This window comes from Hylobates moloch, unplaced genomic scaffold (genome assembly GCF_009828535.3).
Source record: "Hylobates moloch isolate HMO894 unplaced genomic scaffold, HMol_V3 SCAFFOLD_5, whole genome shotgun sequence".
Classification (NCBI taxonomy): Eukaryota; Metazoa; Chordata; class Mammalia; order Primates; family Hylobatidae; genus Hylobates; species Hylobates moloch.
In genome coordinates, this window is record NW_026652280.1 from 83824560 (window position 1) to 83843144 (window position 18585).

Here is an 18585-nt window from a genome sequence, read left to right on the forward strand (position 1 = left end):
ACATCCTTCTCCGGAGAGGCCCTAAACATGGCAGGAAAGGGAGTCCTTGGGTAGCCAACGACAGTCCCTCATGTAGGATCCCCATGGCAACAGATCCACTACCCCAGTGACGGAGAGGCTTCACTCACCTTCCATGGGGTGCTCCTCTGCAGCCAGCGAGGTTCGGAGAAGAGGGAGGCAGAGAGAGAAGAAGGAGGGCTGTTAGCAAAGGTACCACGGACAGGGGCTCCAAGGGGAGAGAGGAGTCCAAGCCCGCCCAGGCCCTGACATGAGTCACCCAACGTGGAAGGCCCAAATCTCAAGAAACAGCTATGTTGTGGATGAGGCAGAGACAGAGCTGCTCCCTGAGTCAGAACCTCACACACAGTCAGCCAGTACCCATCACACCCAACCCTCAAGTAACATTTCAGGAAACTGAGGCCCAGGACAGGGAAGTAACCACTCAAGGTCACACAGAGAATTTGAGGTAGGGCCAGGAGTGGCAGTCAAGCTTCTCAACTTCCCCAAACAGTCTCCTCCCCTGCATTCCATTGTATCTCAGAGACAGATGGGGACACACTCACACCACTAATTGTCTCACAGGGTTCACTAGAGACACACTCATGCTCAGTGACACACTGACACATATAGGCACTTAGCAATCCAGTGACACACACTGTCTCACACAATTCACATATAAAGCCTCTGCACACAGGACCTACAGCCCCTGACCCTCCCGGGGTGAAAAGACATCAGGACACAGAGTGAGCAAACATGATTCTGCCACACAGCACTGTGTGACTTTCATCCTATTCACTTAACCTCTCTGAGTCCCTACTGCCTCTTCTGCAAAAATGAGAGCGGTGGACTGGATAGTTTCTGAGGCCTCTTCTGACTCTGATTCTGATTCTAGGACAAATGTCTTAACATCTGGATGAGGCCAAGGGCCCCCAGGCTGGATGGCCATGCCAGTGGGGGAAGAGAGTCCAAATTCAGTGGGCCACACTGGGCCCAGACCTAGACCATGCCACATGCTTTGGACAGGCAGACCTCATCTATTAGGGCCCTGCCTGGGCCTGGCCTTGGAGCTCACCAAATGGGTCAAGGGAGAAGAAGGAACAAAGAGAAGATGGACACAATTCCTTCAACTAAGCTACAACTCTTCAAGCAGGTTGGGCTCTGATCTTCTTTGTAAGAGGATGGAGGTGCCCCCAGCTCCAAACTTTGCTATGTGCCCACCTCCTGGGAGCCTTTAGATGAAGCAATAGGCAGGAAGGGGGAAACAGCACAATCTACAAACACACAAACCCAGTGGGGAAACACATACTTGCATGTGCAGGCCCCAGGATACACACTTATGTACACACAGCTATCCAGTACACACTCACGCATGCACACACTATCTCCTCCTACCTCCAACCCCATTTGGTGATATCTGTTCATTCGCTCATGGAGAGGTAGCTATACTCTGAAAACAAACATAGTCATTTGTCATACCTTATAACACTCCCACAATCCACGCACATACACAGGCTGAATGCAAGCACCAATACCTGCACAGTAATCTACTACATGACACTAGACACACACACCACCACCCCACAGTGACTCCAGTGACTAAAGACATACAGCCAGCAATGAACATAGCTCTTTATCTCCCATTTCCTAAGCCTACATACACAGTCTTTCCACGTCAACATGTGTTACAAACACACTCCTCTACAACACAGAGCTGCTTCTACCTGACAGCTGCATCACCTCAAAGATATGTATCTAATAGTTTTCTCCTTTTTTTTTTGAGATGGAGTTTTGCTCTCATTGCCCAGGCTAGAGTGCAATGGCGCGATCTCGGCTCACCGCAACCTCCGCCTCCCGGGTTCAAGTGATTCTCCTGCCTCAGCCTCCGGCATGCGCTACCACACCCGGCTAATTTTTGTATTTTCAGTAGAGACGGGGTTTCTCCATGTTAGTCAGGCTAGTCTCGAACTCCCAACCTCAGGTGATCCGCCCGCCTCAGCCTCCCAAAGTGCTGGGATTACAGGCGTGAGCCACAGTGCCCAGCAATAGTTTTCTTAAGTAAACTGAATCACATTTCATTTATGGGGGGAGCTGCCTAATAAAGGGGCCCTCAGGAAACCCTTTGGCTCTCGTGAAGACTGCTGTGCCAGGATTTCTTTGGTCCCAGTATGCTAAGATCCTGGTCAGTCAGCACAATTGTCTCACCAGCACCTGTGCAAATAAGGAGGCATGGTGATTTCTAGATAATCCAACATGGTAGGTATTTCAAAAAGTATTTCCACCTGCCAGAAATGTACGTCATGCTATGCTCAGGAAGGTGAAACAACTAGGCTTGGTTTGTTTCTGGCTTTGGAGAGACAGCACCTAGAAACTCACATATCTCTCTTCCTCTGCTGCTCTTTGCTTTCTGCTGATTCACCTATGCCCCTCATCTGCCACCTCAGGCCCCTTCAGGGTTGGCCCCTGCCCTCCACATTCCTCTTACTTCTCCTCGCTCTCCTCAGTGATGGCTCACTTTCATGCTCAGAGACTCCCAAACCATGGGTAGTCCCGGCCTCCTCCCTGAGTGCCAGTCCTGTATCACCTTGTGTCCGCCCAGCAATGCAATTGCTCGTCCAACTCTCTGACATCTAAACTCCACCACGGAAGCCATTCTCGACACCTCCACTCCCACAACCAAGTGCTTATTCCCCTGTGCTTAGCAAAGCCCCTGCTTTCAACCAGTGCTGCCTGAGCTCCCACTACATGCCCCACACTGCCCTCACAGGTTCCAGATATTCCATTAGTTAGCATGTGCTGGGCACCATACTGACCCTCACATGCAATATCACACATCAGTCTCACTGCAACACTGAGCTCGGTGTTATCTATCTCCTCTGTACAGAGAAGAAAACATACCCAGGAGCACAGAATCGCTTTTGCCCTTCTCCACTGCAATCCTAGGTCATCATAGCCTCTGGCCTCACTCCTTGTGCCTGGTTTCCTGCAATAGCTTCCTCTTGGTCAGTCTTCCTACCCATCCCCAGCCTGACCCTCTTGGAACAGGTAACAGATATGCCTTACTAAATACTGCTGTGATGAGAATCTTTCAGTGTTTCTGATACAAACCTCTCTCCTGTGCACTTGACCTATGTACCCATCTGTCTTTAGAGCTGCTGTCTCTGTCTCATGGGCTTCTCACGCTCAATATGTCTAAGGTGGGCCTCATAACCCTCTCCTCACCCCACCAAATTCCTTGATCAAGTTAGGCACCCAGAAAGCACCTGCTCCTTTTGTCAGGCCAATCACCAGGTCTTATTGGTTCCACCTTCCAAACCCCTAAAAACAAAACTAAACTCCTAGAAATCCTTACCATCCCTCCATTTCCACCGGCACCGCCCAGGCCAGGCCCTGGTGAGGCCAGGCCCTGATCAGTCCCTCTCCTTGGAACATTAATAAGCCTAGGAGATGACGCCTTCTACAGCCACTCTTTTCACCCTGAAATTTCATACACCACAGCACAACAAAGTGGTCCACTCCAACCATGTTATGACCCTGCTGAAAACTCTTCAAAGCTTCTCAGTGCCTGTAGGTTAAAGTCGAATCTTCTCAGAAAATCCCATCCAAAATTTGACTGTGCCTTCCTCTAACCTCTTTTCCTGCGACAATCCAGGCTGCAGCCACCCCAATTTCTTCCTGTTTCTATAATATGCTGTGCTTCTGCACATAATATTCCTTGTGCCTGAAATACTCTTCACCTACAGCTGGCTAAGAAAATCTACTCTTTCTTTAAGACCCAAGTCAAGGGCTAGCTACAGTGGTTCGCGCCTATAATCCCAGCACTTTGGGAAGCCACAGTGGGAGGATCACTTGAGCCCAGGAGTTTGAGACCAGCCCGGGCAACATAGGGAGACCCCTCTCTACAAACAAATGCAAAAATCAGCCAGATGTAATGGCTCATGTCAGTACGCCCAGCTACTTGGGAAATTGAGGTGGGAGAATCACTTTAGCCTGGGTGGTCGAGGCTGCAGTGAGCCATGATGACACCACTGCACTCCAGCCTGGACGATGGAGAAGACTTTGCCTCAAAAAAAGAAATAAAAAAATTAGCCAGACATGGTGGTGTGCGCCTGTAGTCCCAGCTACTCAGGAGGTTGAAATAGAGGATCATTTGAGCCCAGGAGTTTGAGGTTACAGTGAGCTATGATCACACCACTGCACTACAGCCCAGGTCTCTAAAAAAAAAAAAAAAAGAAAGAAAGAAAGAAAAAAGAAAAAAAGATCCAGGGGTCAATACACATTTGTCTCTGTTCTAAACAAAGGAGAGCTAGCCTTCCTCTTTTGTGCCAACTCTAGAAATGTACATTCTATTATTAATTATCTTATAGAATCTCTATTGCAACTGTGTTAACATGTCTGTTTCCTGACTTCACTGTGAAATATCCAAAAGTGAGGACAATGCCTCATTCATCTCTCTATATCCAGCTGCTTACATGGCTCCTGGCTCAGAAAAAAAGGCATTCTCTTGTTTGTTGAGTGAACAATAAAAATAACACTTTGCATATACTGAGCACTTAGGGTATGCCTGGCTCTTTATGCCCATTGTTCCTTTACCCACCACTGCTACATTGTGAATGGGTATTACTATCACTCCCTTTTAAAGCTGAAGAAACCAAGACTCAGAAAGTAGGAGTAACTTGGCCAAGGTCACACTGCTAGTTAGCGACAGTCAAAATTTGAACCCAAATCTGTCTGGCTGAAAACTTTCAGTGGGCTACGTGCTTAGCCTGGAAGTCAAGACTTCTAGAAATTGATTCTAATCTAAGGTTCTGATTTTATCTACATAAAACACAACCAACTTTGTCTCTTCACCATGCCCTGACCCACTCAATTCACATCCCCTATATTCCTCATGTAGGCTACTCTCCTGGTAGGAAAGCCCTGCCCTTTCCTTTCCACCACTATAACTCACACTCGGTCATCCTTCTTCAAGGTCTGGCCAAGTCCCACCTCCTCCTTGAAGCCTTCCCTGACCACTAGAGCTAATAACCATAGTACCATTTATTGATCACTCAGAATAGTGCCTGGATTATAAAGGATTTTCATATATTAATTCACTTAGTTCTTACAACGGTATTACCTCCATCTTACAGAGTAGGACATTGAAGAACAATGTGGATAAGTTAACTGCCCAAGTTCACACAGCTAACAAGTAGCAAAGCTAGGTTCAAACCATGGCAGCCTATGCTCTTACTCATTTTGCTATCTTTACGTAGGGGCATCTAGCTTGTCTCTGGGTCTGAGAGCAACTGCTGTCTATACCACCCTCCAGAGAAGCCTGTCCCATTCTACCTGGAGCCACTTCTACTCACAGAAACTGTCAGGACCACAGGTACTGGATGTTAGAGCTGACAGAATAACCCAACATAGGTGATTTCATTTGCTTAACTTTCAGACACAAGACTTCACTCCCCCCGCAGAAGACAGAGATGGTGTCATAGATGGTATGTCTTGCCTAACATGTCAGGATTCCAGCAGATTGATGATCAAGGACAGTGATGAATACCAGAACAAAAGAGAAAAGAAAAGACTCTAAACAGCCAAAACATGCATCTAACACCTGAGAAATTAAGAATTGTTATTTTCTGGCTACTCTACACACACTGCCTAGAAGGTAGCCTTGCTCTATAGAAGGAGTCATGGAGCTGTAAAACTGCATCCTTAATAAAGCTACTTCTACAAAAACGAAAAAAAAGAACTGTTATTTTCTCACAGGGCCTCTCAGGCCCTAGCCAGAGTCTACCTACTGTTAGTGACACACAATTCTAACAGCAATTCCTAGCTTAGGAATGCTGATTTCCAGGTTCACACACACACACACACACACACAGAGAGAGAGAGACAGAGAGAGAGAGAATGAGAGAGAGAGAGGTGTCAGTTGCTACCTGACAGCTCCTCCTATGGGTAGAGACGGAAAAACTAGAAAAAGCTAATATAAGAATTCAGAAGTACAGCAGTCAGGCATCATCTCATCTCAGGTAGGGACAAACCTCAGTGAAAGAACCACTGCATGACAGTTTGGCATAATACCTGAGGGGAATCACGACCACCCTGAGTCATCTGAAAAAAGTTAAAGCAGGTTCCAGCTACTACGCTTAGGGAGGCAGAGAGGTGTGTAACACATTGTGAAGAGATTTCCATCTGAAATGTGTTAAATGTGGGTTAGTTGTGTGTTTTAATAGGATAATGCCCTGCTCTCTGGGATAGGTTCCTCTCCAAGGACTTGGAAAACTGAAATTTTCCTGATCTATCTCCATCGTCCTTTCTCTGTGCTGGGACAGCTGACCGACAAACACAGGAACACCCTCAGCACACACTAGCTTAAGGGAGAAGCTGTGGCCCAAGGAATTTAGGGTAGTTACTGGTTTCTGATAAAACCTTGTCCCTAAGTAGCCCCAATAAACCAAATGCAGGTAATCAATGGACCAACTGACCAGCTCTCCTTTCAGGAGGCAGCATGGAGACAGGTAGGGAGCAACAGGCTCTTGAGTCAGCGCAGGGCTCAGATCCCAGCTCTTACATCTCTGAGCCTCTCTTTGACCCTCTGTAAAATGGAGAAAGTTATTCTCATGTGGTGATCATGAGGACTAAATGGGATAAAACATCGAAGACACCCAGCAAATGCTCAATAGCTGCGAGTCCCCCCTCTCTCCTCCCTTGATCTTGCGATCCAATTCTCTGTGTTCGAACTGCTCCTTTGCTGGGTCTGCGGCCACTACTGCTCTTTCTCCTCCTCCCAGCTGTCTGCCCCTCGGAAGTCTTGTGCTCAATTTTCCTCACCTTCTCCTTGGCCACTTCATTTGATCTCAGAGCTTCAAATACTATCTCTACACACACACAGCTCCATCTGCAGCCCCAGCTTCAACTCAAAGCTCTGGTCTCACATACCCAATCACCTGGAATGTCAAGAGGCACCACCACTTAACACAAGCATGATCTATTGTGCCAAGCCTGCTCCCCTTCCTGGCATTCCCCTCTCCTCTCACCCCTCCACCAAACTTCCAACCGTGCAGACCTGAAACTTCATCACCTCTGACCCCTCTCCTCCCACTCCACATCCAAGAGGAAGAATCCTACAGTTTCAGGCTCAGCAATGGCCTTCAATCACTGCCACCACAACTGCCACTACCCTTCCTTGCCACTCCCCAAGACAACCAAGGCTCAGGGCCTCAATATCTCTTGCGTGACCTATCTCCCAATTGATTTCTTCATTACATAACTCTGTCTTCTATAATCCCTCTGCACTTCACTCCCAGCTCCCTAAGTACAGCTCTTTTATATATATATATATATATATATATATAATTATACTTTAAGTTCTAGGGTACATGTGCACAATGTGCAGGTTTGTTACATATGTATACATGTGCCATGTTGGTGTGCTGCACCCAAATAACTCGTCACTTACATTTGGTATATCTCCTAATGCTATCCCTCCCCTCTCTCCCCACCCCACAACAGGCCCTGGTGTGTGATGTTCCCCTTTCTGTGTCCAGGTGTTCTCACTGTTCAATTCCCACCTATGAGTGAGAACATGAGGTGTTTGGTTTTTTGTCCTTGCAATAGTTTGCTGAGAATTATGGTTTCCAGCTTCATCCATGTCCCTACAAAGGACATGAACTCATCTTATCCATTTCCCTCCTCAAAATTCTTTTGTGGCTCCATTTGCCAATACACTGTACCCAGTCAGCATTCAATGTGAGTTAAATAATTTAAGCCAGGTCATCAAGACCTGGACTCAACCTGCTTCTCCTGCTTTAGGTTCTACTATTCTCCCTATACTTCTTGGTGCCCTCTACAGATATGATGTGCATTTCCCCGTGTCCATGCCTTTGCTCATACCAGCTCCTTTGCTTCAAATGACCGCCCCCAACCAAGTGTATTAGTCAATGTTCGAGGCCAATTGTAAACAGCATGCCTTTCATAAACCTATTACTGATCCCCTCAACTTGTAAACTCTCCCCTGCACTTTGCTTATAAGAATAACTACCATTTACTCATCACTAATTTTATACAGCAGATGCTAATTTAATTCTTACAACAAACCTATGAGATAAGCATGTGTATCCCTATTTTTTTTTTTTTTTTTTGAGACGGAGTCTTCCTGTGTCAGCCAGGTTGGAGTGCAGTGGCGCAATCTCGGCTCACTGCAACCTCCACCTCCTGGGTTCAAGTGCCCAGCCACGTATCACCATTTTATACATAAAGAAAAATGGGCGGGGCGAGGTGGCTCACACCTGTAATCCCAGCACTTTGGGAGGCCGAGGTGGGAGGATCACGAGGTCAGGAGATCCAGACCATCCTGGCTAACATGGTGAAACTCTGTCTCTACTAAAAATACATTAGCTGGGTGTGGTGGCGGGCGCCTGTAGTCCCAGCTACTCAGGAGGCTGAGGCAGGAGAATGGCATGAACCCAGGAGGCGGAGCTTGCAGTGAGGCAAGATCACGCCACTGCACTCCAGCCTGGGAGACAGTGAGACTCCACCTCAAAAAAAAAAAGAAAGAAAAATGAGTCTAAAGGTTAGGTACTCACCTAATGTCACGGACCTAGGGAGTAGAGAAGACAGATTTAAACCCAGAACAGAGCCACAGAAGTCTGTGGTTTAATCACTAAGCCACACTGCTTTACTGCATCTCTGGGCTACACACTATTGTGCTGTTTTTTTGCTATTATATATTGAGCATTTTCTATGTACCAGGCACTGTTCTAAGCACTTTACATGAACTAGCTAATTTAATTTTCACAACAACTCTATAAAGTACGTACCATTATTATCTTCATTTATAGATAAGGAAATGGGGGCAAAGAGAGTTTAAGTATAAAGTCACTGCCTGGGCTGTCTGGAGGCAGAATCTCTTAACAACACACTGGACAGCTTTTTTATCTGCTTCCTCAATTTAATAGTCAACTCCCAGGCTGGATGTGGTGGCTTACGCCTGTAATCCCAACACTTTGGGAGGCCGAGGCAGGCGGATCACCTGAGGTCGGGGGTTCAAGACCAGCCTGACCAACATGGAGAAACCCCATCTCTACTAAAAATACAAAATTAGCCAGGCGTGGTGATCCATGCCTATAATCCCAGCTACTCAGGAGGCTGAGGCAGGAGAATCACTTTGCTTGAACCCGGAAGGCAGAGGTTGTGGTGAGCCAAGATTGTGCCATTGCACTCCAGCCTGGGCAACAAGAGCAAAACTCCATCTCAAAAAAAAAAAAAAAAAAAAAAAAAAAAAAAAAGGCACAGAGTCATCTTATTCATCTCTGACCCCACTGTAGCCCCCAACACACAGCCTATCACAAAGGAGGCCTTGATAACTACCTGTCGAATTAAATCACTAACACAAAACACATGAGACACGTGTGTTTACCTCCCTGCAAGCACACACATTACGACTAGTTTCCTATTTTTCTCCTGAGCAAATAGTATACACCTGACACTCTGTCCTAAACACCTGAATCATCACTCTACCTGAGGTCTCACACACATGCCTGCACATCCCTCTTCTTTAATCCCTTTTTAGCCCCTTCTCCACACACACAGGTGACATGAGGAAGCACTGACATGCAAACCATTGCAAGATCCCAGTCTACTCTATCCCAGCTTTGGCAGATAATCAGCAATGGTAGACAGACTCAGCCACTCCCACTGAGCTCTGTCTTCAATTACGTGTGGCCAGATCCCTGACAGAGAGAGAGAAAATGCAAATTTCCTAGCATGGAGGTTCTCTGTCAATGAGTAAGCCCAGACCCTGGGAGAGCAGGAGGGATTCCAAAGGATACACAAATCCATATGTACACCAAACATCTGAAGGCAGATTGAAACATCTTGCATATAAAGCTAAAACCATTTTTCTAATATATATTTTATTAACCACAATGGCAAATATAACATCAAAGTCATCTAAAAGCTTTTCCAAATTCACAGTGGCTTTGAGTCATTTACACTCACACTAAACAGATATAAAAATAATAACTACTTTGGAACGGGTACTGTGAATTACTGACTTTTAAAAATGTCCTCAGTTGGCCAGGCGAAGTGGCTCACACCTGTAATCCCATCACTTTGAGAGGCCAACGCGGGCGGATCACTTGAGGTCGGGAGTTCGAGACCAGCCTGACCAACACGGTGAAAACCCGTCTCTACTAAAAATACAAAAATTAGCTGGACCTAGTGGCGGGCGCCTGTAATCCCAGCTACTTGGGAGGCTGAGGCAGGAGAATCGCTTGAGCCCAGGAGGCAGAGATTGCAGTGAGCTGAGATTGTGCTATTGCACTCCAGCCTAGGCACAGAGCGAGACTCCATCTCAAAAAAAAAAAAAAAAAAAGTCTTCAGTCTCAAAAAGAGTTGAACCGTTCGCAACAGATGATAAAGTGATTATAACTCCAAGGAAGCCTGGGGATTCTGACCCCTAGAGCTGTCTCAGAGAGCAGGAGCCAGGCCTGCTCCCCTTAAAGTCTTCCTTCCTCACCCCAATACCCAACCATGGGAGCCCATGCCTTTCCTCCTTGACTGGGTGAGAAAGTATTCGAAGTATAATGAGCACAAGATATTATAAAAGCTACCTAGGAAATAAGGAACAAATAGAAGAAGAAATTAGGTTACAGAGTGGGGAGAGAAAGGAAGGGAATCAGTAGGGTTGTTGCTGTGCCTGTCATCTCCAGATGCAATCAGTGCCTACAACCCCCATGCCCACCCACAACATATATCTGAAAATATATACATACATGTTTTTATATGTATATACAGCTTTGCCTCAAGCCTTTATTCTCTCAATTACTTATTAATATCTCTCCATTCATTCCACAAATCTTTATCAAACACCCACTAAGTGCCTGGTACCAGATTACGTGCTGGGAATACAGAAATGAACAAAGACACAACGCTCCCCCTTTACCACAAAGCACTGCTCTCTCAACAGATACCACACACACATCACACACACTCCACATACACACAGGCAACCCTGCCCCTACCAGCTAGCACCCACCTTATATCTCACTTTCCCTTTTCTTTTTTTTTTTGAGACAGAGTCTCACTCTGTCACCCAGGCTGGAGTGCAGTGGTGCCATCTCAGCTCACTGCAACCTCCACCTCCCAGGTTCAAGCAATTCTCCTGCCTCAGCTTCCCGAGCAGTGAGGATTACAAGCGCCTGCCACCATGCCTGGCTGATTTTTGTATTTTTAGTACAGACGGGGTTTTACCATGTTGGCCAGGCTGGTCTCGAACTCCTGACCTCAAGTAATCTGCCCGTCGCAGCCTCCCAAAGTACTGGGATTACAGGCGTGAGCCACCACACCCGGCTCACGTTTCTTTTTCTTATGTGACTCTCTCTCACACACACACAGACACGCACACACACAATGGGTCAGATACACATATTTAACCATCTCTCACAGCTTCACCACAGCTGACACAAACATTCATCTGATACCAAGCCATATTATACACACAGCCATCCCTCTCACACAGTTACTCAAACACATCTTAGACACACAACCACACAACCCGTATTCAGAAGCATGCACTTGTTTGCCTCACTGGAAGCCTCTGGCCAATGAATCCTCTCAGGGAATGGATACAAAGGCTCTGGTTGACCAAGGTGCCTCTGACTGCATTTTTCATACACCCAAGCCCAATTCAGCCACAGGGAGGCCAGGGACCAGTTACCCTAACCTCCTGTAGCTCGAGCTTTCCCTCCATCAAATTAGAGGATGGTTCATCCTGTTTTCTTAGACAGGCTTTGGGGGAAGGGTAGAGGAACCAGAGGATCAAATTAAGGTTCTGGAAAGAAACAGTCCTCATACAATCCAGCTGTCTTACTGAGGCCTCACGTTAAAACACAAGCACATGAGCAGACACCCTCACACTTGGGAACTACTCACTCTTCTAGGCACTAGGCTCCTATCTGCAAACACTGGTATTCAAACAGACCCGTTCACACGTCAAATACACGCTGCCAGACTCGCGGGCCTCTACACGCAGGCAAACACACACCGACACAGAATTTCACAGTTTAGGAAACACCTGAACTCCTTGGAGAAAGGGTGAGAAGGTGTCAGCTTAACTTAATACACAGTTCCTGATGACGTATCCCACAACCTTGTACCAATAACCCCAAGAAAACAATCCCCAGAACTTTTGGATGTATTCATCGACCACAACTACAGATACACAGGCAAACGACTCTCCCAAGTGCAGGCTTCCCCACATCCAGGGCCACACCTGCAGGCTGGGCCCCTCCCACGGCTGTCCACAGGCACACAGCCACAGGACACCTATCCCCAAAGCATTGCCGGGCCACGTTCATGTTGCTGGCGCACACGTGCACATGCACACGCTCCCTCAAAAGCCTCTGCCTCTGGGAGGATGGACACACACACACAACCGCTGAGTGGCCCACAGCTTCTAGAGGGACCAGGGGAGAGGAGGACAGGCCTGAGGCACACACAGGCTGGAAGAACAGGGAAGAGGGGCGGGGGGAGACGCGCATGCGCCGCCCCCAGACTGATGGGGGAGCCCCTCCCCACGCCCAGCCATACCCTAATGGAAGAGGCTACTCCAGGTGCCTCCTCCCCCCAGCGCCCCCCGCCCCCCAACACCACAGCCCCGCCCCGGGCCGCTCAGCCGCACTTCACCACTTCACGGTCTCGGCCAGACTCTCGGCCTCGGGCAGCGCGGGTGCTGGCCGGACCCCTCCCTCCGGTGAGCCTCTCTCCCAAGCGCCATTCCATAGTCAGCCCCACGGCCCAGGGTCCCACCTCGCCCTGTCCAGCCCAGCAATCTCCCACCATACCCGATGCTCTCAGGGGTTCCACGCCCCGTCTGTCATTGAGAGAGACTATTGGCCATCTCTGCCCCTCACCTCGTCAGGAGCCTGAGCAGCCTCAGCCACCCTCTCCCTCGTTTTCCCTTTACTCTTCGGAGGTGCTCTGAGGATTCTGTGGTGAAAAAGAAGCACTCGTTTCCTGGCCACAGCCTCGCAATCCCCATTCTCCCTCGCCTGCGCTGGAATCGCCATCGTGCCCTTCTCACACTCAGCGTCCTCACGCCTAGGCCCTCATCCCTTAATGCTTGTCCAGGCCGCACAGGCCGCACTTCCTGCCCTTCGCTCGCGGACTTTCAAAGACTGCGACCCACTGTAGACTACGCCCCCCGCCCGAAGGCCCCGCTACACGGCCCCGCCCCCTGTCTCATAGGCCCCGCCCACACTGGCCTTCCACACAGACCCCACTCAGCCCCTCACAGCCTCACACAAAGTCTGCCCTGTCTCATACGCCCTGATCACACTGGCCTTCCACACAGGCCCTACTCATAGGCCCTCACGGTCTCACACGAGGTCCCGCCCCCTGTTTCATAGGCCCCGCCCACACTGGCCTTCCACACAGGCCCCACTCACAGCCCCTCACGGCCTCACACGAGGTCCCGCCCCCTGTCTCATAAGCCCCACCAACACTGGCCTTTCCACGCCGGCCCCACTCACCGCCCCTCACGGTCTCACACGAGGCCACGCCCTATGCACAAGCCCCACCCACTGTCCTTCAGGGGCCCCATGGTCCCCGCCCACTGCCTTTAATGGGCCCTGTCCACGCACACCCCCACCCACAAGCCTTCACGAGCGCCTCACAGACCCTCACCCACCAAGCCCACGGGGCTTCATGCACCCCACCCTCAGCAGCCCCTTCAGAACCTGACCACACAGGCTGCCCACAGGTCGCCGCAGGACTCACGCCGGCCACGCCCACGCCGGCCACGCCCGCTCGCCCCGCCCACGGCCAACCCCACGCGCCCTCACCCGGACACGCGTCCCCGCAGCCCTGGCGCGCTCGCACCCACTCACAAGCCCTCGCGCCCAGCCCCCGTGCCTCAGGAGCCCACACAGACTCCGACCCCCACGAAGCACCCCAGGCCCTCAGCCCCGCGCCCAGGCACCGGGCGGCCGCTCCCTAGGGCTCACCTTCGCTGCAGAACTTGCCGCCGAAGCCCGTGTGGCTGCAGTCGCAGCCCACCTCGCCGGGGGCCAGCACGGTGCAGAGGCCGCCGTTGGCGCAGGGGTTGCGCGTGGGCGCGCACAGCGGGTCGGCGGTGGCGCCGCGCAGGCCCTGGCTGCCCAGCAGCGCAGGGGGCCGCTCGCCCAGCTTCAGGTTGGCCAAGAGGCCGCGGAAGGGCGGCTCGTACTTGACAGTGCTCAGCGTGAGCGCCGAGAGGCGCACGTCGGGCGGGATGCCGCCCACGAACAGGTCGCTGGCCACCTGCATCTCGCGCCGCTTGGAGCGCACCTCGGCAGCGCGGGCCTCGCCGTCCACTGCCAGCGCCGTGCGGCGCGCGTCGCGGGTCAGCAGCACCATGTGCCAGCGGTCGTCGGCCACCGGCGTGTCCAGCTGCAGCGTGGCCGGCTCGGCGCACGAAAGGGTGAAGCGCAGCCGCAGGCGGCCGTCCACCAGCAGCAGCTCCAGGAAGTCGCAGTCGCCGCCGTCGTCCAGGTAGAGCAGCAGCGCGCGCGTGGCGTTGGTGCGCAGGCTGAAGCTGAGCTCGCCGCTGCTCGCCGCGCCCGCCCAGCGCGCGTAGCGAGCCCACTGCCCCGGGCCGCCGCCGAACTCCAGGCCGTCCGCGCGCGCCGCCAGCGCCAGCAGCAGCAGCAGCAGCAGCGGCGGCGGCGGCGGCGGCGGTGTCGGCCGCCACCGGCTCCCGGGCGCCATGCCTCCGGCGGCCCCGGCCCCGCCCGGCCCCCGGCCCCCGCTCAGGCTTCAGAGCCGCGGGCGCATGGGGCGGGAGGGGGCCGGGCGCTCCCCGCGCCGAGCGGGGCTCCTTTGCCGGCTCACAGTGCCATAGGCCCGGCCGCGGGGCGAGGCGCGCAGAGGGCGAGGCGCGCAGAGGCCCAGGCGCCGGCTTCCCTCGGGCGGAGGCGGCGGCGCCCCTCCCCCGCCGCGGGTTCCGACGAAAGAGCGGGGAGGGATGCCTACGGGAGAACAGAGAGGAAAGGGTTAATGAGGGGCTCCAACGAGAGGGGCCGTCGGTGCCGGGCTCCCCACTCATATCAGCAGGCACCGGACTGTTTCCTTGCAGAACTTAGAGAGGCCCTGACCTTCAGAGGGTCCGGAGGGAAGAGACACGGATTCCGGGGGCCAGCACTTAGGAGAGATGGCACGCACTAGGGGCAGCATTGGTTTGAGATGTGGACAGGGAGAGGTGACAACGTTCGAGCCCGGTAGGAGCCCAACCCATCAGCCCGCGCCCTCACCCTCTCAAAGGACCCGAGTGTCAGGACCAAGGCCAGCTCCTTGAGCGAGGCCTGGGAACTCTCCTCCGCCTGATGACCCCAGCCCCTTCTCTGAACCGCCGAACCTCTGCCTGGCTCCCACCTCCAGCCACTGTTCCTCTCATCAGCTCTTGATACTGGATAATGAAGTTGCTAAATAATTCATTGGGATTAATTAAATGCCAATTCGTCAATGGTATCACAGGGTAACCAGACTGGGAAGGGGGCAAGGGAGAGAAGCCAGCCAGGACCCAGATATCGAGGCCCCAAGCCCTCTCCATCCAAGCAGGGACTCAGGCATCCAATTCTGTGTCTCCAGTTCCCCCAAAACCATGCTCACCCCTTCCCAGGCCCCAGCCTCACTGCTTACCAACCCAGGTCCTTTCTGAAGCTAAATGTCTGTCATCCTCAACTTCCAGCTCTCGGTGCTCAGCCTCAGGACTGGCCCCACTACCTGGGCTCCCTTCACCCCTCAGTTCCCTCTGCCCACCCCCCACCCAAGATTGGGGGAGCCACCAGGAGGCAGGCAGGCTCATTTGCATAAAATTGCCTTTCTGAAATGATTACCCTTGTAACGGGCTGTCAGAGAGCAATTTATACCCCACGCCGGGGAGGGGAATTTGCATCTCGTTAAACTCCAAGTCGTAATTATTTATATCCAACAACCCTCCTGAATATTGCATTGATTTTATTTTGGGGAGGGAGGGAGAGAAGGAGGTGGGGAGAAGCCTGGGAGAGAAGCAGGGAGGGGCTAGAGTTTAGGAAGAGACAGGGAAAGACTAAAGCAAGAGGGGAGCGAAAGAGGAAGGAGAGGAAGCGCCTGAAAAGTGACAGAGATGGAAGAGTAATTGAGGAGAAAGGTGGCCTAGTGGGGAGAAATGAAAGAAAAGACAGAGAAAATTAAATTCCAAATCCAAACAGCATTTGTCAGAGCCCTGGGTGCTGGGCATTTTTACAAATGTCATTTTACTTAATCACTCTGAGAAGTCCCATTATTCTCATTAACCACTGGGGAAACCCAGGTAAAGAGATCTGGGGACTTGCCCAAGGTCACACGGCCAGTCAGTGGGGAACTGAGACTCAGATCCAAGTCTGCTCAACTCCAACATCCCCAGGAAATAGACAAGCACAGGACAGCCACAGGTGTAGCTCAGTGAGGTGAGAACCAGAAGATAAGGAGAGGGCTGACTTCGGGAGGGGAAGACTGCAGAGGTGCAGCGAGGAGCCGAAGAGCTATGTGGGAGGAAATGAGGGGCCCCTAAAAAACCATAGTGAGGGGGCATCTGGAGAGTGACACATGTGCAGAGGAAGATGGGGCAGAAAAGGCCTCAGAAGGTAGTCAGGAGCGTTGGGGGAGCCACCTCCAAGAGGCCAGTAAAGCTCAGCCCTCGGGTCCTGCCATCCAGCTCCTGACTGCTGCCCTCCCAATCCTACAAGGCTCCAATGGGGACCTGAATGTCCTGCCCCAACACCCCTCCAAGGACTGCCTCTGCCCGGACAGTGGGTAGGAGATCCAGGCAAGCAACCCCCACTCCTTACAAACACTGTCGGGTTATATATAGCTTTGCCACTGCCTCTCCTCATTGGGTAATGGAGATAATTAACATGTGCGGGCTAATTAGCCAATCAAATTAAATGCAGCACCTGCTCCCAGCCTGATTGATGCCCTCACCCACCCCCCACACACAAGCATCCCCAGCCCAGGGCAGGGAAGGGGGCTCCTCAGGCGTAGGGGGAGGGAAAGGCCTAAGCTTTCCCTCTTTTCCAGAAGCGGTACCCAAAGACCCTCAGCAAAGGGACAGCTCTGTGGCCAGAAGAGTGACCAGCCTCCCTCCCTCCCTCCCTCCCTCCCTGCTAGGGTCTCCATCTCAGTCTGGCCTGGCCTAGCCTCTGTCTGCTGCTCTCCCAGCACCCACCCCCACCTCCGGACACTATTTTGGGGAGGGAATTAATTAGCTATCGATTTCCGCTGGCTGAGGGAAAAGGATTTCGTGCTGCTGTCCAGTCATCCCCAAGCTCAGAACAGGAGGGATTGTTTCGCCTGCCCCACCCCCATCCCAGTCCCCCTGCCGTGGTCACATCCACCACCCTTTAGGGAGATGGCAGACGGGTTCTGTGGGAAAAGCTAGGGGCAGGAAGCTGGGGGAGGACAGATAGAGTGAAAGATGGTGGGGAGGCTGCCAGAGGCTGGAAGGCAGACGCCTGGGTCCTGAGAGCCAAAGGGAATGTTATCTGGGTGGAGGGGCAGGGGGGCGAAGGGGGTGAGAGTCCAGGAGGTGGAGGTTCTACTGGTCCGTGTGGAGGGAGAGTGGGAGGGGTGCCGTGCAGGCAGGCTTCTGTGAGCCGGTTCAGGGGCAGAGGCCGGGCTTATGTGGTGCCTCCAGGGAGGGTTGGAAGCAGGGTCTGGGCCTGCGGCCCCTCAAGGCTCATTACTCATTCTCCCCGCAGCCCACAGCTCTGCAGCAGAGGCCAGCCAGGCTGCCAGGGGCACAGGGACTGCGGGGCTAACCAGGAGGAAGCCCCAGCACTCCCTGAGTCCTCTCTCCCCCAGGATCCACAGACCCTTGGAGCAGCTTCACGCTTGCCAGGTAGAGATGGCCCCAGGAGGAGTGAGCCAGCGGACACCTGGGTCCTTTCCATTCCCCCACCCAGTGTCCAGGAAACTTGCTGCTCTTCCCCTCACCTTTCCCCTCCCTGCGCCTCTCCCATCCCAGGCCCAGGCTGCTGCTGACCCAGCCTCCAACCCACCCTTCTCCCAGAACACAGGGGGCTCCTGCTATCCTGGGATGCTCCATCCTTCCTGAGCTCCTGGAACTCAGCAGCAACCCTTTCTCCAGAGGTCTCCCCACAGGCCAGGGTCATTGCCTCACACGACCACGTCAAGTAAACGGTGTCCCCTGGAGTTGTACAAGGCAACAGCTCCTCCCCAGGCTTATGCAGTGCAGAGGAAGCCGCCCTGCACCCACAGCGTCCAAGTACTGCCCCCACAAGGCCCACTTTTCTTCTTCCATTGCCCACTGCCAGTGCAGGGACACTGCCAGGGTGGCCCTGGGGTACCAGCCTGCTCACTGACATCAGTGCAGTGCACACTGCCACCCACTGCTGGCCCAGAGCCGCCACACCTCTGGGGAGCTGACCTCCTGAGTAATCCTGGGGTTCTGTACCCAGTCAGCTCCCTAGTGCCTCCCACCCTGCCCCCACCCACAGATAGACTCAGCAGCCTTGGGCCACTGCTGCCCAGAGCTGGAGCGGGTGGGGCAGGGGGTGGCTAGGCTGCCCTCAGAACTTCTGC

At 52.4% G+C, this 18585-nt stretch overlaps 1 protein-coding gene across 31 annotated transcripts in view; it reads right to left on the reverse strand.

Annotated features, from left to right (window-relative positions):
- NRXN2 (neurexin 2) overlaps positions 1-18585 on the reverse strand; it is a 120809-nt gene that overhangs the window by 96575 nt on the left and 5649 nt on the right. For 10 of the 31 annotated variants that reach the window (XM_058438873.1, XM_058438872.1, XM_058438877.1 and 7 more), the window contains exons 1-2: positions 13992-14805; positions 129-146 (exon numbers count right to left, since the gene is read on the reverse strand). In XM_058438873.1, coding sequence (XP_058294856.1) covers positions 129-146; positions 13992-14733 — 760 coding nt within the window. In that variant the 5' untranslated portion in view covers positions 14734-14805. Of the gene's footprint in view, positions 1-128; positions 147-13991; positions 14994-18585 lie in introns of those variants that run through there. The other 21 variants (XM_032153285.2, XM_032153289.2, XM_032153290.2 and 18 more) reach the window with 6 other exon arrangements.